General features: G+C 43.1%; 3 protein-coding genes across 3 annotated transcripts in view; 2 read left to right on the top strand and 1 right to left on the bottom strand.

The window, feature by feature from the left end:
• Positions 1-1,532: 1,532 nt before the first annotated feature.
• On the bottom strand, positions 1,533-15,916 carry gabpb2b (GA binding protein transcription factor subunit beta 2b). The gene is made up of 8 exons (XM_031867488.1): positions 15,748-15,916; positions 14,326-14,433; positions 12,402-12,569; positions 11,852-12,046; positions 8,779-8,887; positions 8,334-8,498; positions 4,239-4,360; positions 1,533-3,633 (listed from the first exon to the last, which is right to left on the bottom strand). Exons 2-8 carry the CDS (start codon positions 14,431-14,433, stop codon positions 3,157-3,159), a joined length of 1,344 nt encoding a protein of 447 aa, XP_031723348.1. The 5' UTR covers positions 15,748-15,916; the 3' UTR covers positions 1,533-3,156.
• Positions 12,388-19,586, top strand: LOC116394419 (tripartite motif-containing protein 16-like). Its single transcript, XM_031867487.1, has 2 exons — positions 12,388-14,443; positions 17,910-19,586. The coding sequence occupies exon 2, from the start codon at positions 17,928-17,930 to the stop codon at positions 19,584-19,586; it is 1,659 nt and encodes a 552-aa protein (XP_031723347.1). The 5' UTR covers positions 12,388-14,443; positions 17,910-17,927.
• Positions 19,587-20,534: 948 nt separating this feature from the next.
• ptpn23a (protein tyrosine phosphatase, non-receptor type 23, a) overlaps positions 20,535-24,571 on the top strand; it is a 14,615-nt gene continuing 10,578 nt past the window's right edge. Inside the window, exons 1-5 of the mRNA XM_031867486.1 lie at positions 20,535-20,780; positions 22,368-22,442; positions 23,649-23,776; positions 24,068-24,144; positions 24,464-24,513. Of these exons, the coding sequence (XP_031723346.1) occupies positions 20,697-20,780; positions 22,368-22,442; positions 23,649-23,776; positions 24,068-24,144; positions 24,464-24,513 (414 nt within the window). The 5' untranslated portion in view covers positions 20,535-20,696. The remainder of the gene's footprint in view (positions 20,781-22,367; positions 22,443-23,648; positions 23,777-24,067; positions 24,145-24,463; positions 24,514-24,571) is intronic.

Below are 24,571 nucleotides of genomic sequence, written 5' to 3'. Positions count from 1 at the left end.
CACAGTTTTAGATGTAAGCATGCCTGAGTTCTAGACTCACAGTTTTAGATATAAGCGTGCCTGAATTCCAGATTTAGTTTTAGACGCATGTACCCACAGTTTAAGATGTCTGGACGGAGATTACTAAACTCTATCATGGCTGCCAACATTATCAAAATAATTATCCACGTTTTTATCTTTCTATCTTGTATTCCGTCTTTTATCAAATACAATTTGTGTATAATGTATTCAATGTAGATTTTTTTAAAATATAAACATATATCGATTGACTGAATGTAGGCCAAAGACACGCTGCACACCTGAAAAGCAAAAGGTAGCAAGCTTACGTTAGCTTAATAACATTACGCATGCGTACGTCTAAAACTGTGGGGCTGCAGGTCCATGAATCTCAAGCCATCCAACTTATGTAACCTTGGGGTGGTGTTACAGGAAAAGTCAGAGGATCACCACAGTCAGCGAGATTGACCCTCTGAGGACCATGAATGTCTAAACTAAATTTCTTGGCGATCCATCCTGTAGTTTTTGAGATATTTCAGTGGTGGTCAGACGGATCAACATTGGCATTCCCGAAGCTAAACAGTGATAGCCTCACAGGTTTAAATCGATTCTATTGGATTGTATATGTTTTAAAGCTCTTCAATAAAAAAAAAAAACAAAGAAGATAAAACCGTAAACCAGACATGACTGCATTTTAAAAACGGGATTCTAAAGATGACAGTTATAATAAAGCCATTCTCCTCAGGCGGACTGTTCCGAGCCTCGAGGCCCCGACAGATGAAGCGCTGTCACTCCGGGCCTCTCCTCCAGGACAGCCAGAGGGCCCCCGCCAGGTGATCTCAGGCTGTCACAGTGCTCACACAGCCTTCAAAGCTCTGAAAGGAGTCCCGGACACGAAGCGCTTCGAGGGCAAAAAATTTGAGATCAGTCCTGAAAACTGCAGGCAAAGCCTGTGTGAGGTGGATAAAACGGGGGCGATGGGCTCCCGTCTAGTTTTAAGTCTGGAACTGGTCTGTCAAGAATTCATGTCAGCCTCAATCTGCTTCAGCCCCTAAAAGTACATCAGAGGAAGACAGCTGTGCAAGAACTCATGATCAAAAAGCAGACACCCCCCCTCCCTCATCCCTCCTCCCCGCTGAGCCATTCTGTGCTCACATCTCAAGGGTTTACTAAGACGGCTGAGTGCAACGAGGTTTGTCATCACAGCGTCCGGCTGTTGGCCGCTGGGAGCTGCCCAGTATAATGACAGTCATTTACTGGTGACCGTTGGAGAGCTTGAGGAGAGCAGCTGGAGGATAAATGCTTCTAATGGCTGTGGTACAGAAACCAAATGGAACATTTACATAAATTATAACTCCACACGCATATAATAACTAGTAAGTGTTGGGAATTGAAGATACAAGAACATTAAGAGAGCATTTTATTGAAATGTATAAAATGTTTTATTGTTTTAAATAGTCCAGATATAAAACCATTTAAATTATTAAATACCATTTCTTCTCATTTTTATTTCCCAAACGTGTCTCTCTAATTAAAACAACCACAAAATCACTCAACACAGTTTAATGAGCACAAAAGTACACTTTGTTTTTTGGGTTGCCTTTTATTGCCTCAATGACAAAAACAGTAATTACTTTTTACAAACTTCAAAAAATAAGATATTCTGATGAATAAAGCTCTTAAGTGTAAACACGTAAACAAATGTCCCCTGACAGTTTCAATAATGAGAAGATGGCTTGTATAATTAATGGAAGACAAAAGAAACAATCAAGCTCGTGTTATTGATCGCTGTGTAGGAGCGGACCTCAGCGGACAAAGACTAAGGAAGGCCGTTTAATCAAAATGTTTTTTGTCACAAAAACCCCCGAAAACCGGCTTGGCTAATTTGTTCTCGTCGATAACGGCACTACTGCTGCTCCCAAAAGACATTTGTGAAAACTGTCATGTAAACATGTCGAAAGCAATTAACATTAAAATGTCATTTGTCATCCCCGTTCTGTTGTCCCCTTCAGATCCGTCTCGTTCTAACTCATATCAAACCCATAACATTATACAGTAAAAGAACTGAGTGGACGGCGGCTGCTCTCCATATATAAAGGTCACAGGTTTGATTCCCAGAAAAGGTAAAAGTCTGTCCGTCAACTGGCCGTGCATTCTGCTGAAGTGTCCTTTGTGGCCGACACTGAGCTCCTATCTGCTCATCGCAGGTCACCCTGGATGAGAGAGCATGAAGTGCTCTTACTGTAATTGCTTCATGATTATCTCTGAACGTACCGCGCACCTCCACTGAGGCACGTTCACCGAGCGACACATCGCAGTCTGAGGGCCCAAATCCTGTTATAAAAATAAGAATGTAAACACAAAAAAATACTTAAAGGAGCAACGTGTAAGATCAGCCTAACATTATCAACAGGACCCGAAGAGGTTAAAGTGTTGACGTTGTGTCAGAGTCGTCTAGAGGCGACAGTGAGTCACTGTAGCGTCCAGTCTCTCCTCAGTCCGACACGAGAGGACGAACAAGTAGAGCTGCTCAATAGTCTCAAAAGTATTTCCGTGGTCCGTAGACGAAACCCAGAAACGGAAAAAGTAGAGCTGCGGCGAGGGACGGTCAATAATACTATAACGTGTGCGTAACAAAGTGGACGAAACAAGAAAAGGAGTCATATTTCGCTCAGTCCTCCGAGCTAATATAAAGCTAAAGCTAATATTGTTATCCTGCTGTTAGTTATTGATTAGCTTTTTAACTGATGATGATAAATTTAGATCGTATGGACCCAGTCGTGTGAAATGCTGCCCCCTACTTGTTAGGCCAGATCTGACACATTGCACTTTTAAAAGTTTACACAATACAACACAGAATGAATGAATTTACACACGTATAAAGATGAATTCTTTAGCTAGCACTACACCTAGCTCAGCTACCATTCAGTTTGGAGTCTATAATGAAATTGCAGCCGGAGCTAAGAACCACAAAGAGATAAATAAGTGAAGAACTGAGTCCATGATGATGACGGAATGTCCTCTCGAGGCTCAGTGAAGAGATGTCGATCTAAAGTTTGTGCCGCATGAAAACGTGGACATTTTTACAAAAGTCTTCCACATTTTTTTTTTACAAAAGGAGATAAAATGAATTAAATAGATTAGAACAAAACTCGTCAGCTAGTGTCTGCGTCCCCCTCTGCCTCTCCCTCTACTTCTCCCTCGGCCTCGCCGACCGGGGGAAGACGTGTGTGTTGCATCGACCTCCACGTCCAGCTCGCGCTCATTCGCAAGAATTGCATCTTCTGGAAGTTCACAGATGACTTCTTCCTCCAGCTTCCCGTCTTCCCTCTCCCCTTCTTCCACCTCTGTTGTTCCAGCTTCCTCCGTCGTCTCTACCTGCTCCTGTACCATCATCTCCTCCTCCTCCTCCTCCTCCTGCTTCACTGTGGCGCCGCCGTTCAAGGTGTCCGTCGCGGCGTCGATGCCGTTGTTGATTCTGCTGTTGCTGATGGCTATGGCCTGCTCCAGTTGAAGACGATACTGCTCGGCCTCCTGCTCCTTCTGCAGGAGCTGCTGCTGGTAGCCCTGGGCTTTAAGATTGGCTTCCTGCAGCTGGCGCTCCAGCTGCTCGCGGCTTTCTTTGACCTTCTGGAACTAAAACAAACAAATCAGCGGTTAAAGCATCCAACAAAATTACATTTTCCACAGTTGAATGAACTGAAATGCGCTCATTCTTTTATCTTTACAACAAACAAAAAGTAAACAGGTAATTGTCCACAGTGGCTCTGTTTATGTGCATGATATTATAGGACTAGCTCCTAAGTAATATGTGTAAAACTGTTTTAATGTTGATTTCAATGAGCTTCAACCAGAGACAAAATGATATTTTGCCATAATGGAAGCTCTCAACTTATAAGCCATGTTCATATGTAGTTAAGACAGGAACTCTTCACAGGTTTATGACTAACTAACATAAATATAAACGTATCTGACAACTCAAGATGTTGTAAGATAGCAGAGTTGGTTGTGTGGGAATTTAAAATACCAATGTAGTACGATGTTCCACTACATTTGGGTTTCATTACTTTGAATGACAAGCTGTGGCTGAAGTATTTAAGAACTGAGTCGGATGTATGGGACCTTTCAGCTGAACTTCCAGACAGTAATTAGATAAAGTTACGCCGTAAATGAGTCGTATAATAATCCCAGTACATAAAAGGTTCAAACAGCTGATGTGTACCTAAGTCCTCCTGGCTTACCTTGTCTGTTAGGCTGATGTGATTGGCTGCGGGGTCAGTCTTCCTCTTGCGTGTGGGCGTGGCCTGCTGAGGCTCCTCCACCACCACCTCCTCTGTGATTGCGCCTGCTGGCAAAGCCACCACTGCAACCACAAACATCATATGAACAGTCAGTGTATAATTAGATTTTCTATTTTTCTTTTCGTTTCAGACAAAAAGTCTTGATCCTGTAAGAAATCTTTCTGTTATACTTTCCATCTTTGATTTGGCAACACCCACCTACCTGTTCTCACAATAAACAACTTAAAGGGATAGTTCAGATTTTTTTGAAGTGGAGTTGTATGAGGTTGTTATCCACAGTCAGTGTATTACAGTTAGGGCTGCACGATTATGGCCAAAATCATAATCGTGATTATTTTGATCAATATTGCAATCACGATTATTTATCACGATTATTCATTAATTTTAGGGTTAACATCTTTTTATTGCACTTTCACGTTTAAATGAACAAGAACACTGCTTCCACTTCCATGTTGTGCTACATTCCAGCTAATGTACACGTCTTTACATCAAAATAGAACTTATACGGTTCTTATACACCTGAAGCAAAATATAAATAACATTTTTACCCAAAATAAAGGGCTAACTAAAATTAAATGTGTGTTGCTCACAGTATTTATTGGACACACGTCTTTGGCCAAATGAAATGCGATTGCATCCGTTATTTCTGCGTGTCTTTGGGAGGTGGATGGATACGCTGTGGCGCTGTGCAGGGTCGCATGGACGGAGATTCAGTGAGGTAACGTTAGCTTTGGCCTTAATGCATTCATCGTAGTGGTTTGTGGTGATTGTTCAGGTGGTTGAACAAGGTAGTTGTATTGCTATGCGGCGCAGACACAACTCTAACGCACTCTGCGCATATGATTTGTTCTTGGTTAACATCACTTTCCCTAAATCCAAAAAACTTCCAGACAACGGACGATGATCCTTGTCGAGGGGCTAGCTCCTCGCCTTCTGCTCCTGACATTAGATTTAGCTTTCACACGACCCCCGTGACCGTCTGTTGTGTTGTCTGTCTCTCTACTCTTCTACTAATACCGGAGTCTGCAGGGTGCGCGCATGACACCTCCCATCTCGTTCGCCCCCTGGTGGTCGGCTGACTGTTAGTTGAGAAAGCGCTTGATTTGATATGTAGCAGAGCACGCATTTTAAACGTCAATATCGCAGACGATCATGCTCGTTTAATCGTGGCAGCCAAAATCGTGATCGCGATTAAAATTCGATTAATTGTGCAGCCTTAATTACAGTAGATGGTGTCTGGCATGCCCCGGCACGGGGGCAGCGGCAAAATGTATAAGTGTACTTATTTTAGCCACCTAATAAAAGGCCAACCTTAAGAAATCAATATCAGTTTAAGTGAAAGCTGTATTTGAAATCAAACCGCTTTACTTTGCCGTCAGACATCCCTTTCTGAAAGGGAACTGAAGCAGTTACATCTATCTATTCTCTCTTCAAAGCCACAAGACTCCATCAAAGTTCAAAGTTTGCTTTATTGTCAATTCCACAATGTACTGGACATACAGGGGAGTTGAAAAGACGTTTCTCTCTAGTCCAACATATAAACATATAAAGTGAATACAGTGCAATAGATTAAAAAAACATTTAGACAATATATATATAATAAGAGAAAAAAGAACAAAAAAACTATCAATCTGTATTTAGCAGCAGTTGGACATGGGGAGTCTTAAAGAGAGGAGGGAGAGAGTTCAGCGAGTTCAGCTTCCTAACAGCCTGGTGGACGAAGCTGTTTGAGAGTCTGGTGGTGCGAGCACGGAGGCTCCGGTATCTTCTCCCAGAGGGCAGGAGGCTGAAGAGACTGTGTGAGGGGTGGCTGGAGTCGCGCACAATCATGGTCACTTTGCGGGTGAGGCGAGTGTCGTATATGTCCTGCAGGGAGGGGAGTGAGGGGAGTGAGGCACCAATGATCCTTCCAGCTGTGTTCACTATGCGCTGCAGGGCTTTCCTGTTGTAGTCAGTGCAGCTTCCGCCCCACACAGAGATACAGTTTGTCAGGATGCTCTCAATGGTGCCTCGGTAAAAGGTGCACATGATGGGTGGTGGTGTTCTTGCCTTCTTCAGTTTGCGGAGAAAGTAGAGGCGCCTCTGAGCTTTCTTTGCCAGTGATGTTGTATTGGCTGTCCACGAGAGGTCCTCACTGATGTCCACCCCCAGGAATTTGGTGCTGCTCACTCTCTCTATATCAGCACCAATGATGGTCAGTGGTGGGTGTCGAGTGTGGCCTCTCCGGAAGTCAACAATAATCTCCTTGGTCTTGCTGTTATTCAGAAGGAGGTTGTTGTCTCTGCACCATGTGGTCAGAAGGCTGACCTCCTTCCTATAGTGGGTCTCATCGTCGTTGGTGATGAGACCTACCAGAGTTGTGTCGTCTGCAAACTTGACCATGTGATTGGTGCTGTAGGTTGTGGTGCAGTCGTGTGTCAGCAAGGTGAAGAGCAGTGGCCTGAGCACACAGCCTTGAGGGGCCTCTGTGCTCAGTGTGATGCTGCTCGAGGTGTTGTTGCCGACACGTACTGCTTGTGGCCTCTCACTGAGGAAGTCCAGCAGCCAGTTACACAGCGAGGTGTTGAGCCCCAGCTGGTCAAGTTTTAAGATGAGTTTTTGTGGGATTATGGTGTTGAATGCTGAACTAAAGTCTATGAACAGCATTCTCACATATGAGTCTTTTGAGTCCAGATGGGTGAGGGCTGGGTGGAGAGCAGAGCAGATTGCATCCTCCGTGGACCGTTTGGCACGGTATGCAAACTGGAAAGGGTCCAGGGTGGGGGGAAGAATGGATTTGATATGTGACATGACTAGCCGTTCAAAGCACTTCATGATTATGGGGGCCAGTGCCACCGGACGGTAGTCATTAAAGCAGGACGGAGTGGATTTCTTTGGCACAGGTATGATGATGGTGGCCTTGAAGCATGATGGTACAACAGCTTGTCTCAGAGAAGTATTAAAGACATCTGTGAAGACATCCTTAAGCTCCTCTGCGCAGTCCTTCAACACACGACCAGGGATGTTGTCTGGACCTGTTGCCTTGCGGGTGTTGATAGTGGAGAGTGTCCTCTTCACGCTGGCAGCAGACAGGCACAGAGCCTGATCGTGGGGAGGGGGCGGAGTCTTGTGTGGACGTGTGCTGTTTTGCGTTTCAAACCGTGCAAAGAAGCTGTTGAGGTTGTTTAGCAGAGAGATGTCGCTGTTGCAGATCTGTGGCACGGGTTTGTAGTCCGTAAGGGTCTGAATGCCCTGCCACAGGCTCCGTGTATCTCTGCTGACTTTAAAGTGACTGGTTATCTTATTCGTGTATTCCTATTTTGCTTTCCTGATGCCGTGGGACAGGTCGGCTCTCGCTCTTCTCAGGCCAGTTTCATCCCCGGCTCTGAAGGCGTTGTTTCTGGCCCTCAGCAGCCGATGCACTTCCCCTGTCAGCCATGGCTTCTGGTTAGCCCGAGTGATGATGGTTTTTATATGAGTCACATCATCAATGCACTTACTAATGTAAGAAGTAACAGTGACTGTGTACTCCTCAATGTCTGTGTGATTGTTGTATGTGGCTCCATTGACAAAAAACAGTAATTTCACCTCGCAGAACACGGAAGCTGCTGGTCTACCTCTGCCTCTATCAGTTAGTTTGTTTGGTGAATCCGAACTAACCCTTTAAAACACCAAAGTCACACAATAAAATAAACAAACTGATTGATCTGTGCAGCGGTAGACCAGCAGCTTCTGAGAGATAAAACTTCAAAGGAGTCTTGAGGCTTTGAAGAGAGAATGTATAACGGCTTCAGTTACTTGCATCTCCTAAATACATTTTGAATTTAAGATGCAAGTAAGCACAAACGGCAATGCTGTCTTGCGATTTTCTGAGCTTGTCTTAGCAGCAGTGTCTGTGTATGAAGTCTGCAGAGTTGTAATATTCTAACTAGCTGTATTTTGGTATATTGCTGCTTTTTTTTTTAAATAGAAACTATCTGTATTTATGACGTCAATGCATCCCTATTCTCAGCTAGGTCCTCATCAGTATTCCAGAGTGCTGAGTTGCCCACTCACTCTGTTGCCCCTGCAGGGTGAAGAAGAGCTGCTGGCCCAGGGACGCCGGCTGCAGGTTGCCGTGTTGGTCCGTCACGATGGTGATGACCCTCTGCCCGCCGTCGCCCACCACATGCTGAATGGTTGTTTCCACCGACTCGGCAGCCATGGCGTCCTCTGACTTGCCTGCAGACAACGGTAGGCTTGTATTGTTAGGGAACAGCCGCCGCGTAGGACTTGTTCAGACACTCCGTGGATGGTTAACGAAATTCCTAAATTAACAACTGTTCTGTAGATGGTGGTGTCCAGTCCAGATGTTTTAGATACAATCATATGTCTCTCGGGACAACACAGTAAGTCTCCTGAGCTTCCATCTGCTGTTTATTCATCATTTTTGTCACTTAATTCTTGTACTTTATCTCTGCACCTAAACACAACTGGTGGTATAATCACGTGTGCGGCCTACCTGCGCTGGTCTTGGTGGCGGCAACCAGCTCTGCGAGTTTGACCAGCCCACCAGCACGGATGATGTAGTGGGACTCTGGCTCGACGTTCACCTGGTTCTGCATGCCGTCCTGTGCGCACACACACACACACACAACACACACACACACACACACACACAGACAGAGACACACACACACACGCACAACAAGAGCTGCGGTTATATTGAGCTCTGTTTGCAGTTAAAAGACTAAATTCAAGAACTACAATTCTGCACAAACCCAAAACAGAAAAGTTGAAAGTGCTTAAACCTGCAATAACTGACTTTTTTGGCTATTTGTGGGCAACTGAAACTAGCTGTAAACACAACACTGACAACACTCAGTCCAACATGAGAGGACGAGGAAGTGTCCACTCGTTAGCTAGCTAGATTGTTAATCCCACCTTGCTTTCATGCTACACTGGTTACAGAAAATAAGCTTAACAAAGTTGTTTGTCTTTGGATTTAATCCAATAAACAAACTATCAAAGCGTACACGGACCGCACAGCCCCAGTTATATATACAGTTATCGCAGAGATGGCCAACGTGAACTGCAGGTCGTGTTAAGATTATAAAAAAGCAGAGTCATTTTGACCGTCTCTGAGAGTTTCAGCCGCGCTGCTGTTAATAATTGGCTTTGTTTTTTAAATAATTGTACATTTAGATTGTATGGACCCAGTAATGCTTCCCTCCTCCTTTAATTGATATTTAAATGCAGTTTTGAGGGAGAAAGTGGCACATAATACAATTGCTGATCTATTACTACATGTTAGATTAATGTGTAATCCAATCAGATAACGGGCACAGAATGGAATGAAACACTGAAAACACTGTGATGTATAAAATAGGATCCTTCCAAGTGTTTCATCTGACCGAAGATAAAAAGGTTTACACACAAGATAAGACAGTAGACAGCATCAGTGTTCTGTGACTGAAACAGACACTTTTAACCACTTCTGTTAGAAAGTCTCAGTGAAAACAGGGCTTTTTTTTGGGGTTCAAACGCCCCAAAGAAGGTGAATCTGATCTGTGATCGTCTTGAGAATCATTTCATTGATGGTACGACTCTCTCGTTTTCTAAAATCTTTCCGAGGTCATCGTGTGGTTAACGGTGGATGAAATATGACGGCCGCAATATGTGTAGGCTGAGGTTTAAAACCAATAGTTTGTTTTATTGTTCATCCCCTGATGATTCATTTTCAGTGTAGCGGCGACGTGATTCCATCTGCAGTCGACCTTTCATCTGCACAGACTCGATAAGAAAGAGAAACCGTGTTGTTATTTTACGGCCCTGTGTCTGTGTCTTTCAATCTCTCCAAAGTGCTTTATTTCATCAGAGGGCAGCAGTGAATTAAAGGGACAGTGTGGCAGCAGCACAATGTGTTTCATCCACCTGATGAAGAATATCTTCACTGCTTTACTTTGCCGTCAGGCGGCTCTTTCCGACAGCGAACCGACACCGTTGCATCCATCTCTGCTCTCTTCAACGCCACGAGACTCCTTTGACAAAAACAGTGATTATACCGTATTTGGTGTATCTGTACTGGTGGTAGACCAGCAACCCCCGTGTTCTGAGAGGTAAAATGACTGCTGTCTGGTAGCTTTGAAGAGAGAATAGATAACAGCTTCAGTTCCCCGTGGGGAAGCTGTTTGACGGCACGGTAAAGCAGTGAAAACATTCTCAATAGAGCGTTCACTTAGAGCGATATTGATTTATTTAGTTTCCCATTGTGGCTGATTGTGGGTGTTTGTGTTTCATCAACATGTGTCAGTGCCCTTCTGTACGCAGCCGTCTCGCAACCAGCTGCTTTCAGCCGGAGGCCCTGCTATCTGTATCCTTGTTGAAGAGGCCTGTCCAAAGAGAGGAGTTATCTAACTAGAACCTCCTACGCTCCACCTGAAAGGCACACACTCACCTGTGTTACGTGAGGCCTCGGTGAGGAGAGTGTGTTGGCCTTTAAATAATCACATTTCTCCCCAAAACACAGTGTTCCCACTACTTTCAAAGTAGTCCTGCACCTCAACGCTGGTATTTTAATTATCAGTGTGGACTCTTTGTGACGTCTAACCCGATGTTGTGTGAAATGGAGTCTCCGTGCCGGTGTTACGGTGAGAACAACATGGCCGTCCGACAGAGAGAGAGCCTGCACGGCCACTGAAACCATAGCAACGCCGGTGAGTGTCCGACTGGAGCTTTTTTTTTCCCGCACTTAGAAAACATCAAACGTATTTTATTTTAAATCACAGGAGCACTGTGCAGTCTCACACTTTGTCTTCTTATTCTCTTCTTTAAATTTCGTCTTTTTGTTAATCTCCTCGGCTCCCCCATTTCTCCTAACCCCCCCTCCTTTCTTCTGATCTCTGTCCATCTTTTCTCCCCCCCACCTTCCCTTCCTCTCTCACAAGCCCCTCGTTCATCCATCTGTCTGTCCTTGTCTTACCCTCCTTCATCTATCTGTCCGTCTCTCTCCTCCCCCTGTTACCTTCCTTTATAACCTTCCACTGAAGTGAAACAGAAATGACCTGAGTCCACTCGTCTCTGCTGTTCTGTCCTCCCCCCCGCATGCCTCACCCTTCCTTTTCCCTCTCAGTTCACCTATTCATTTCCCACTGCATCATTTCTTCTTCACTTTCTTCCTCTCCTTACCCTCATCATCTTCACGTCTCTTCTCACTTTCCATTCTCTCGTCCTCCATTTATATCTGTCTTCATTCATCCTTCATGTGTCTGTCTGACTCCTCACATGTCTCTCTCTCTCTCTCTCTCCCAGTATGTCTCTGTCTCTCTCTCTTTCTTTCTTTCTCTCTCTCTCTCTCTCTCTCCCAGTATGTCTCTGTCTCTCTCTCTCAGTATGTCTCACTCTCTCTCTCTCCCAGTATGTCTCGCTCTCTCTCTCTCTCCCCCAGTATGTCTCTGTCTCTCTCTCTCCCAGTATGTCTCTTCCCCTCTCTCTCTCTCGCTCTCTCCCAGTATGTCTCTGTCTCTCTATCTCTCCCTCTCCCACCCCATCCCCATCCCCATCCCCTCCCTCCCTCCCTCCGTCCATCCGTCCACCTGTAGCAGTATCATCAGCTCGGTGTTTCTGGCGTCCATGGCTATGTCGAAGGGCGTCTTGTCGAACTTGCTGAGGCAGTGGATGTCCGCGTCGTACCTCAGCAGGAGCTTGGCCACCTCCCTGTGGCCGCGCTGGGCCGCCCAGTGCAGCGGAGTCATCTTCAGCATGTCTTTGGCGTTGATGTCGGCGCCGTTCTGCACGGACGTGCGGCGCCCCCCAGTGGCGAGACAAGGAAACAAAAGAAACAGAGGGGAGACAGAAAAGATGAGAAAAGATGCCTGTGACTCGGCAGATAGATGCAGTGTAGTGATAGCAATGTTGAGAACAGTGTAACGTGGTTTAAAAATATCATTTACGTCTCTGAAACAAGCTCCATATGTTTTTTGTGTTTGATTGCTTTTTGGTTCACATGGAAAGTTCCTGACACATTTAAAACAAATTGAGTATGTATATTATATGTATATAATATTAAAATGTAAAAAACAACAACTTTTTAAAACATATTCAAACAATAATTTGGCAAAAACACAGCAGCATGTCTCTCCTCACCTGCACTAACAGGCCCACTATGGTGGAGTGACCCTGCGAGGCAGCCACGTGAAGAGGGGTCTTGTCCACTTTGGTCCGGGCGTCGCGGCTGACCCCGGCACGCAGCAGCACCTCGGCGGTGGAGTGATGGCCGTGCTGGGCTGCGAGATGCAGCGGCGACGAGCCCAGCTGGAGGAAGAGGAGGAGAGAGTGAGAGAGAGGGAACACGGGATGTAAAGGAGCTGCGAGAGGGGATTTATATTTAACTTTATCCAGGGCGAGTTCACTCATGATAAAGCTTTTGTTTTTCACCCAATAATCCCAAAGTTTGTAATCACACAGTCGCTCAAACACACGAATCTGAGTTCAACAGCAGCTAAGGCTCAGTGTTTAATGGAAACTCGACAAGGTTCATTAAAGAGGGATAAAGTCTCAGTCTCAATCATCTCTGGGGCAGAAGTTCAATTCTCTGACTTCAACTTCCAGGCTGCCGCTGTGTGAGCCGATCAAGGGTTTAGTATTGTACTACAATAAAGTTGGGGGACTCTTCAGAGAAAACGGTTCAAATATATGCAGCAAAGGGCCACAGATCATGACATTTAGTCCTTTTTTAAGAGGTTAAGTTCACTTCACAATGCAACTCAATAGCTTCTTTCTACACACTTCCTGCCTGGTCTGTCAAACGCCACAACACGAGTCTTTCTGTTACAAAAACTGTGGTTAAAACACAGCCAGGATTACTCAAAATGATGTGAATTCAGTACTTTTCTGAGACTTGATGAATCCTCCAGAGCCACACATTATGCTAACAAAAGAAAGAAGCTGTTACATGACTTTCACAAGTAATGATCCAGTGCTCACGACATGTCAGATTTACTGTAAACACAAACTGTCAACTAAGTCTCGCATTAGTTGTTCCAGTGTAGTTATTACTGGTGCAGGAGTTTGTCAAAGGCTTGAAAGTCTCGTTCGTGTGCGTCACACACTGCGGCACAAAAGACAGCTAATCCACCAGCGTTGACACTCCAAGGTAATAGACATTCAAATCATCATCTGTTACATTCACGCAGTCTGCTTTACTGAGGAAAAGAGGGACAGATCTGGTCCATTTCATTAATGGCTGCTATTTCTCGCCTTATTTTAAAAATGCAGACATCATGTGGCATAAATCCACTAAGTCATGTGACACAGTGTCACAGTCGAATGACCGAACTCCACTTTAAAATCAATCCATTTTGAGAAACCTTCAATCTGTTCTTGTACAGTAGAGACACAGGTGGCATTAGGGAAGAGGACATTCATTAGAACTCCATTGGTGATGCGCGCGGCGGTGCCTGTGAGCAGTAAATTATAAATGAATGTTATATATACAGTAGATGTGATCAGAAGAGTCAGACGAAAGTGCCTGCAGGCTCTTCCAATAAATAAGTACAGAGAGACGATCATTCTATCAATCTGCAGAACAAATGAATAAACAAAAAAATGCTAATTAGAAGAAATAAATTGATATGTGGCATGATGTGTGATGTCACAGATATGTGGCATGATGTTTGCAGTGTATAGTCAGCGTAGTACATGTAACTGAGAAATGCAAATTGCAGTAACGTTGTTGGCCTGTACCTACATGCAGTTTGTTTTACCTTCTGTGAACAGAGAGAAAGTACGTTTGCAGGCACACGACTGAGTACAGACTGAACGGAGTATCTGAGTGTCATTGTTTTTCCTTCAGTAAGCGTCTGCTTGATATTTCTTTTACTTTTTCCTGTCTTTGAGCTCAATATGACGCCTCAGCATCACTGTCGCTCTGCCACTGCAGGGTGACTTAGTCCGAAACGACACCAAGAGCTGACAATTTCTGTTTCTTGGCAGCAGGTGAGGGTTCACACTCATGTTATTACGGATTAGCCTGAAAGATTATTCTGTAATTAACGCATATCAGCCTCACCCAGTCCGTAGTGAACGGAGCCCCATTGGCCATCAGGGCTTTGACATCATCATCCTGTCCACCTCGCACCGCCTCCAGCAGCTGCTGCCCGAGATACACCAGCGACATCTGCTGACAGGTAGGAGAAACATGAGAGTGTGACTGTATTGTTGCTTTAGTGGGAAATAATAATATCCAGGATACACAGTATTTAAATGATGGCTTGTCTTATGTTTGTTGAGCCAATATGTTGCATATGAGAAGATCATCACAAATGTTCCAATATCTTCATCCAGTTTTATGGGAAAACGTTTGACGTCGGACTGTTTACTGAAGCGCCAAGACAAGCAAACATACAAACAATTTACTCTTTTACAACTTCTCAGACATGAGGATTTCTCTGTTTCGATATCACTGTAAATGTATTTTAACTTTTTTGGGGGACAAAATAACCAATTTGAAGACATGAGAATATTCTGCAAAAAAAAAAGGTTCCTGTCAGTATTAGATTATTAGCTATATCTGACACTATTGGATATTTATTACTTTGAAGCGGCATTTTATCTTGCAGCTGGTTAAGGTAGAGGCCCTGTTAAAGCAATGTATTGTATTATATAAGATCATCATAGGTTTTATATACAAAAACTGTGTCTCAAAGTGACGAGTAACTACAGCTGATAAATTCATGAAAAGTACAGTATTTTCCCTCTGAAATACAGTAGAGCAGAATTATAAAGCAGCACATAAAGGACTAATTTAAGTAAAGTACTAAAACCTTAAAATTATACTGATAGTACTTGAGAAAGTACTTTTACGTCCCACCTTTGTAATCGTGTTTTTACTGTTGTTAGTGTAACATGTGAGTAATTATAGTGGTGAGTGAGTAAACAAGGTAAGATACAATAAGATAATCCTTTATTTACAGGATTACAGCAGCATAGTGGATAGTGCAAACAAGAGACATAGTAAAAAAAACAAGTATAATAAATAAGTAATAAAACAGTAAAGAATATTAAAAAATCCACAATAACCAAGGGGAATATTAAGCAAGTACACACAAACAATGTTCAAACTAAACGTGATGCATTGTAGTAGCTCGTCCATGCATTATTTATTAAAAAGTGTTAGAATTGATTTGCTTAATAAAAACACACAGAAATGAAAGCTTGACTCTGCTCCACGTGGCTTATCGTTATTATGCAGAACGCGCTATAACGTAAAACATACGAAGAAGACAGCTCCGCGTTACATGTGTTGACACCCTCTAAAGTCCGGTTTGTTCCGGTGGAAGTTGCGGCTATCAGATGAGATATTTCCACATCCGTCAAAAACATCAGGGACGACGGCTCCGCTCGGATGTTTACCAATAAACAACGAGGTTAAAGTAGAGAGGAAGCATGTTATCACACTTATACTACCGTCTAGTTATCGTGGTATACTTGCCTTTAAAAATGGCGATGTCAGCAGAGTATCTTTTAGCTATTTCTGGTGAACCTGAGCTAATTGTTAAACTTTATGTAACTTCTTCGCGAAAACAAAATAAGCCTATCATTTGTGTTTTTTGTTTTGTTTTTATTATTTGAGGATTAAAAATGGCGGCGACACGACAAACGTAAAGTGGACCGGGGGTGTTCCGGTTTGACTTTTCAAAATAAAATAAAAGCTACACCCGCGTCACAATGTGTTTTGGGGGAAATAATGCAGTATGTGTCACTAAAAAAAACTCTTAATATTAAGTGAAAAGGTCTATTTTGTTTTCATCTGAACCTTCCTACAGGTTTTACTTTAATATAATGATAAGAGATGTATGGTCATGATATGTTTACCAGGAAGTAAGTTTATTTTGAAGGTAAAATCTGATTTCAACTTCAGTCGGCGTAAACAGCAAAAAGCTTCTGTGCAGAGTTGGTCATAGTGCATTTATTCATTTATTTAGGAGAATATGAATTATTTTCAGTATTTTTTTTAAATTTAAGATAATTTTCCTAATTAATGAATCCATTACTTTGATTGAATAAACATGCTGGCTATTCAAAGATGAGTTTAGAACTCAACTTTAAACCTGCTTCTACATTATGTCCCCTATAGGTGTCAAGAAAAAGACATAATTAGTTTACATTTTATTATTATTACTGTATTATATAACGGGTAATTTTACGTGCACAACAGAGTTAGTTGAATATACCCTCGGCTGTTATCAACTGTATTTTATCTTCATATAAAAATGAGAAGAAAAGGAAAAACAAACATAAAACAGGTTATTTGATTAAAAAAACAAAAAATTCAAACAAGCACAACAAATCAAACAAAGTTAACAACATGAAAGCATAAGTGCAGAATGAACAACGAAATAAAAACTGTTTTAAGCTTTGTCTCTCAAACAGCTCAATTCTATTCATATTATGATCAATGGGGCTTTATTGGCATGATACACACAGCCTATACGTTTAGATTTCCAAAGCAAACGAACAGCCTTTCAACGTCCCTCTCCAGGTGAGAGACAGTCGTCAGGATTGTCCCATTGTCTTTAAAAGAAGACTTGAATTCATTGAGTCGTTGGTGGAGTGGGGGGGCTTTTTAGGTTTACAGTGGGTGATCGGTCTGGTGAACTGTTGTTGGAGTTTCAATCGTGTACCGTCGTTTAGTTTCTCTCACGTCCTCGCTAAACCCGCACATTGACTCCCTTTTCTTTCACCCACTCCTGAATGAGTCCTTCTTTTGCAACCTTGCTGAGATTAGCTGTGAACCATAGTTTACAAAAATAAACAAATATTTAAAAAGATATCCATGATTGGATTTCTATCCACCTTTTTCTCAAAACAAGATAATTTAAAGGCCACACTACACACAACAATATACCAAATATCATTTTGTCGCGGCCGACAGCATTAAATCTGAGAAATGTGTTTGTGTAGGTGGTTTCAGCAACTCATGTGGTTATCGAAAGGTCAAGTAAAACATAATCCAGAGTTTAAAAGTTAAATTCATTTAAACAGGAAGCACAGGGTAGTGATTATTGGGGGCAGTAATACACATTGTAGTGTGTTTATTAGAAGTTCATTGAAAGAAGGGACTGCTGACCATCCAGCATTGGTTCAACACGGAGGAATCAAGGGCTTTATGGCTTTAGACGATATTCAAGGAATAAAAAAATCCAAAATATACCTGAACTTTGACCTCTTAGATTGGGTTAGAAGTCAGGATCCACTTTCAGGGTTTGAGCTGCAGGTCCACAACTCACCTTCTGCTTACCTTCTCTCAAGTTTGACAGAAAGAACTTGAGATTGCCGTACTGCCTTTATTATATTGTATTTGATATCATTGATGATATGTTCCCGATTATTTCATATCGCTGCTTTGGCAATCATTCTGATCGGTCATGCTAATAAAGCCCTCCCAGTTCCTCCCACTCTCCACTCTGTGTCTGTGTCGCCTTGCTTCCTCCCCCTCACTGATTTGCAAGTGTTAAGATGGGAGTGACCACACCATGTGATAGGGCAGGAGCTGATGGGCCCCATTCAGTGATGATTAGCAAATAAACAGGAACATTTTGAGTATTTGTATTTGAGTCAGAGCACAGACTTGTTTCTGTTCATACCAAACAGTCACTGCCACCAGGAGTAATGGCGCTGAAAGAAGTCCAGCTGAAACGGGAAACCTTCTGTTGTCCGATCTGTCTGGATCTGCTGGAGGATCCGGTGACTGTTCCCTGTGGACACAGTTACTGCATGAACTGTATTGAATCCCACTTTGACGAAGAGGATGACAATGAAATCCACAGCTGCCCTCAGTGTAGGCAGACCTTCACAACGAGGCCTGTCCTGCTGAAGAACACCATGTTAACAGTTTTGGTGGAGGAGCTGAAGAAGACTGGAGTCCAAGCTGCTCCTGCTGATCGCTACTATGCCGGACCTGAAGACGTGGCCTGTGACGTCTGCACCGGGAGAAAGCTGAAGGCCTTCAAGTCCTGTCTGGTCTGTTTGGCCTCTTACTGTGAGCAACACCTCCAGCCTCATTATGAATCCCCTGCTTTTGAAAAACACCAGCTGTTGGACCCCTCCGGGACGCTCCAGGAGAACATCTGCTCTCGTGAAGAGGAGGTGATGAAGATGCTATGCTGCGCCGATCGGCAGTGTATCTGTCAATCCACAGTCTCGACCGCCATGGCAGAAAGGACCACGAGGCGGGATAAGATCAAGCTGAGTCGACAACGCATCAGCCACAGAATCCAGCAGCGAGAGAAGGACGCGAAGGCGCTTCAACAGGAGGTGGAGATGGTCAATCACTCTGCAGATAAAGCATTGGAGGAGAGCGAGAAGATCTCCGCCGAGCTGATCCGTCTCGTGGAGAAAAGAAGCTCTGATGTGAAGCGAGAGATCAGATCTCAGCTAAACGGCAAGTTGAGTCAGATCGCAGAGCTTCAAGAGAAGACGGAGCATAAGATTACTTGGTTGAAGAGGAAAGACACTGGGCTGAGGAAGCTCTCACGCACCAAGGATCACAACGAGTTTCGGCGCTGCTACCCCTCCCTGGCACGAATCGGGAGACTTAAAGACTTCTCCGCAGTAAATAAAAGTCCTGTGGTGCACTTCGAGGGCGTAACGGGGACCTTGTCAGAAGTCAGAGACGAACTAGAGGAGGCTCTGCGTGAGAAGTGGACCAACATCTCACTAGGAATGACTAAAGTGGACGTTTTACTGCCAGACCCGGAGCCCAAGACCAGAGATGAATTCCTGAAATATTCCTGCGACATCACACTGGATCCGAACACAGCAAACAAACAGCTGTTATTGTCTGAGGCGAACAGAAAAGCAACATACGTGTCCGAAGCACAGTCTTATTCTAGTCACCCGGACCGATTCCCTGCTTGGCCTCAGGTCCTGAGTAGAGAGTGGCTGACTGGGGTTCATTACTGGGAGGTGGAGTGCAAAGGGAAAGGAGTTAAAGTAGCAGTTGCATTCAAGCACACAGGAGGTTTTACAAGCAGACGTGGATTCGGAGGCAACGATATGTCTTGGGCAATCGTTTTTGACGACAGCGGATACAAATTCATGTACAACAAAAACACAACTACCATCCCAGGTCCTCAGTCCTCCAGAATAGGAGTGTACCTGGATCATGGTGCAGGAAATCTGTCCTTCTACAGCGTCTCCGATACCATGACCCTCCTCCACAGAGTCAAGACCATATTCACTCAGCCTCTCTATGCTGGAATCGGTCTATTCCCAGCTTTAGGAGTCACTGCTGGAGGAGACTCAGCTGCGTTCTGCAAACTCAAATAGACAGAAGTCATTGAAGGGAAAGTGGGTTGAATTATGTTATTTAAAGGTGCAGTGTGTAGCATTAGGCGGCATCCAGCAGTGAGGTTGCAGATTGCAAGCAGCCGAAACGTCTCCAGTGTGTTTATTGCTAAAAAAACTGATTGTTTTGTTGAATTGCTTTAAGTTTTTATCGCTCCTTCCTGCGTCTGTGTAGCCTTGGATGCTGTTACTGCTCATGATGCTTTTTATTTTTACCTGAACCGACATTTCTCTGCACGAAAATGTATACGTGATGAATAAACAAACATGAACACTGTATTTTCTTCTTGTCCTCATTCCAGGGTATCATACAAAGCTGAAGTGTGAAAGTGATATATGAGAGAGTATGAATGAGAAATTGTTCCTCTTGAAACCACTAAACTAAAAATATGGGCTAATATGCTAATACGGACTCCATTGCATTGGCTACGGAGGATTTTGGAAAGAGAAATAAATAAAAATAATACATTTTCCCATGACATCAATTTGATGAAAACATATTTTAGCATGACTTTAAGGATGTTGGTGTCTGCCAAAATAATTTATTCCTACAAATACAAATGTAAGCAAACTGCTTTCCAACGAGTTCACCATGTCTACATACAACCATGCAGGTTCATGGTGGAAATGTTCTCTGGTCTTAAACTAAACTAATCTAAATAAAATGTAAAAAACAGTTAAACTATTTGTCTATAAAGTGATTGTTTCTTATCATACTATATCTAGTTACAAAAGTGTAATTTTTCACGTTATCTAAAAGTTTCCTTGTTATACTGTTAGATAATTGGCCAAAGTATGTGCGTACTAGATTTCAAGAATTTAGATTAATCAGAACAAATGTTGTGGCAATTTCCCCTAACTATAGGCTAGTCTTTGGGCAGAAATGGGAGAGGACTGACTACATTTCCCACAAACCCACACGGCGGATATAGCGAGTTTACGTCACGTGCAACCAGCTTCCGGTTGAAGTGTAACTGGATACATGACACAGTTGTTTGGCGGAAAGCTTCTTCTTCGTCAACGTACACAAAACTACCGACGTGGGTTTTGACACTGTAACGGCCGACAGTCGCGTGAGGACTCGGTGCCGCGATGGAGGCGGTTCCCCGGATGCCGATGATCTGGCTGGATCTGAAGGAGGCTGGGGAGTTCCAGTTCAGCCCGGCCATCAAGCAGGTGAGCTGGGGTGGGGAAATGGAAGCAACAGGGCTGGGGTCGAAACTAAACCAAACAGGGATTATGGACGACTGGATAACCCAATAAAGAAGCCCACGTTAGCCACCGTTAAAAAAACACACACACTGCATGCCGGGATATTTCTTAACCTGGCCAGCAAGCTAAGAATCTGAATAAATCTCCCAGCGAACACCGCCTTTCTTTTGCTAACGTTAGCTTCCCGCTAGCTAATAATAATAATAAGCTAGCAGCTCTCGTCGAAGTTAATAAGTAGCGTCAGCACTCCAGTAAAGTGGCTAACTTAACCGCTACTCGTAAATAAACCTATTTAACGCGTTAAAGGCCGAAGTAACGAGCCTTTGTTCCTCTCGGCCCAGTCCGTCTGACGACATGGAGGATAATAAACAGTGATCTCATTGTCACGTGTACCTGACAGGTTCTTCAGAAATGTGACCTAGAGATCCCTGCCAAAGGAAAGACTTATCAAATACAAAATATAATTTGCATGTCACAGCAGAGTTAACACCTTCAAGATAAAGTAAAGTAGTGGCTAAGTTATACCTGTTACCTGTCTGACGCAAGCAGGTGATTAAGAGTCGTGTAAAATAGAAAATAAGGAAGACAACAAAGTGAACACAGAAGACAAGAGGAGATGTATGTTTTCATATTATAATGATATAACCACCTGATGTTTAAAAAAGGGGTTTCACAGAGGTGACCACAGTGAAAAGCTCATCCTACTTCCAAGCCAAACTGTGTGTGATGTTTACAAGAAATAAAATGCCAATTATTCAAATCCTTCTTGCTTTTTCTTTCTCAACCATTTCCCAGCACCTTCCTGGTGCAGATAAAATACCAGATCTTTGCCCTCTTGGGTTACTGTAACTCCTCTTGGTAATACTCCTGTGAGGTATTTTGCAATAGACTGCCCACAACACCTTTATTTAATAATGCTGCTTCACTTGTGTCTGCAAATGTCAAGATGAAGTGACTTATATCCGCAATATTAATGTCTGAGGTCTACAGGTAGTATTGAACAAATATATAAGAGGTTAATGATACATTTCTTACAGGCAAACTGCCTCGATTATCAGTTAAAATTATACCTAATTTAGCTACATTTCATTTGATTACGTGGACAAAAGGCAGAATAGCTCATATTTGTCTTGTGGAAGTCGGGACAATGGCTGGCTGTGTTGTTGTTGTTATGTCATTGTGCTTTCTTTCCAGGATGCCTGTGACTCTCCTGCGCAACATGATTTCATTATAGACAGAAACAGAAGCACCAGTAAAATACGAGAACGTCTGCAGGGTTGCTCACCTCCATTAAGCAGCTTGCTTGCTTATTAAAGTGTGCTCAAGGGGACGAGGAAAGCCTTCACAATGCATGATGGGAGAACTCCAGAGGCTATAAATTCAAACTCTAGTCTCATGCTCAGGGCAACAGATTAGCATATTGATGAATTAGGGACGGTTTAAAGACATTTGAAGTGACTGTTAACGGTTCTCCTGCATGTCTGATATTGTATTGCTAAAGCCAAAGCCTTCATAACATATTTATTTAATGATTTCTCTCTTTTCCTCCAGTTCATCTTGAAGAATTATGGAGAGAATCCAGACAACTACAACGAACAGCTGAAGAAACTGGAGACTCTGCGGCAGGTGGGTTGTGTGTGAAACATCACCAGATGTTTTGATTAGATGTATCACTTTTAATACAGCAAAGAAGAACAACAGTTCCCTGGTTCCAGGCCTCGGTTCACTCCCTCATATGACCACTACGAGTCAAAAAGTACCAAAGGAAATATCAGAATTAATAATCTCGAAGATGAACAGGACAAAGACATTATGGGAACCTGACAGAAAGCTGTGATTCTTATATTAAATATCACCTGGCAGGGCCTGCTTTCTCTTGGTGTGCTGCCATCTCTCCAGTACTTGATGTTTAGGTACACTGGTAGTTTAGATGATGTGGATGTAAACTGTTCAGAGCCTTCTGGAGGATTTGATTGTGTCACGTCGACCAACACACCCAGTTATTCGTCCTTTTTGGGACAAAATAAAGTCTCTCTGTCTTTAACGCCCCACCTCTCACCCCATCTGCTGAAGGTGGAAGGAAGTCTTCCTCCAGTGCTTCACAACTACAGAACCCACTCTGATGTAGTGGCGTGTGTGTGTGTGTGTGTGTGTGTGTGTGTGTGTGTGTGTTTGTGTTTCGTTTTATTTCCTGGGGGACATTCTAATGGCAGATGAGTGCAGTTAAAAGCTCAATCTGACCACTAAGTGATATGTGCTTTGTTTTACTCTCTGTACTGTTTGTGTGCCGGGTCACACATCCATCCAAGTCCAGAGGAAACGCCACTAAGAGACTGATTCGTTCTAAACGTTAAATACTAAAACTACTGTAAAGAAAGGATTCTATGCTGTGGTTGGGTCACAGTGAGTTTGCAGACGTCGTGATTCTGTAGCTGCAGCGGTGAAGAACAGCTGATTAAACGTGACTCCATGAAAACTTAGTGTTTCACGCGGATGGTGATGGTTTTTCAGGACGTAGCGGTACACGCTACAGCCAGCTCTGTGCAATTAGCTCAGGCTACTTTACATGATGAACCTTTGTAAGAATGCAGAACAAAAACATCCTGATTATTTTTCGTGGGTTTGATGACAATGAGACTGACGAAGCTTGGGGAAATTAGACACACATACAATATGAGATCAGTGTATTTCATGCATGTTAAGTATGAAGACATGCAGAATATACTATTCATGTTTTCCTATAAATTACATGTTTGGTCTCAATATATGTTGTTACTATTAAGTTGTACGTGTTGTCAAATATAACGTTATGATGGTCGATTTGTTTCACAGAGTGCGGTGAACGTGACGAGAGACTTCGAGGGATGCAGCACACTGAGGAAGTACTTCGGCCAGCTACATTACGTCCAGAGCCGAGTGCCCATGGGAACGGGCCAGGAGGCTGCCGTACCCATCTCATGGTAGTCACACACACACACACACACACACACACCCCTGATAACTGTGTTTTCATTTGCTGATATGAACCTTTTGTTAATAATGATGAAAATCCACTCGTATTGAACTTCTTTTATGTGGTTTCTTGAGCACATGATTTGTAAGATGGTGTATGTCTAATATAGTTGCTGTTTAATTTTTCAAATGAACCTCACTGTTAACAAAACATTTGTGTTTGTATACACACTCGCTCTATTGTATTTTAATAGTATACTCTGTAATAAATGCTTAATTAATCTTTTGTTTGTGTGCAGGACGGAGATTTTCTCTGGAAAAACAGTCACCCACGATGACATCAGCTACGAGCAAGCCTGCATCCTCTACAATCTAGGTGAGTCAAGTCATGTCGAGCAGTTCACGGTCTTCTTGTTTTAAACTAGACCGGTTAACACAACCAAACTTTTTAATTTGAACTAATTTACCTTTGCAGAATACGTTTAAAAAGACAGTTCAGACTCGAACTGTAAAATAATTTTCTGTGTAAACTGGTTAAAATAAAATTTGTCACTTCACAAATTTAAATCCTAAAAGCTGTTATTTTTTGGTCAGAATCCCTTAAAACAGCTAAAAAGGTGCATGGCAAAGTATTCAAGTATTTCTGGATTTATGAGCGTGAAACTGAACACAACCTATCTGTGGGTTCTCCGTAGGGGCCCTGCACTCCATGTTGGGAGCCATGGATAACAGGGTATCTGAGGAGGTGAGACACACACACACACACACACACACACACACACACACACACACACACACACACA

This window comes from Anarrhichthys ocellatus, unplaced genomic scaffold (genome assembly GCF_004355925.1).
Source record: "Anarrhichthys ocellatus isolate YVR2014 unplaced genomic scaffold, GSC_Weel_1.0 scaffold39, whole genome shotgun sequence".
Classification (NCBI taxonomy): domain Eukaryota; kingdom Metazoa; phylum Chordata; class Actinopteri; order Perciformes; family Anarhichadidae; genus Anarrhichthys; species Anarrhichthys ocellatus.
The sequence above is the reverse complement of the archived record's forward strand: the minus strand, read 5'-3'. Positions and strand labels throughout refer to the sequence as shown.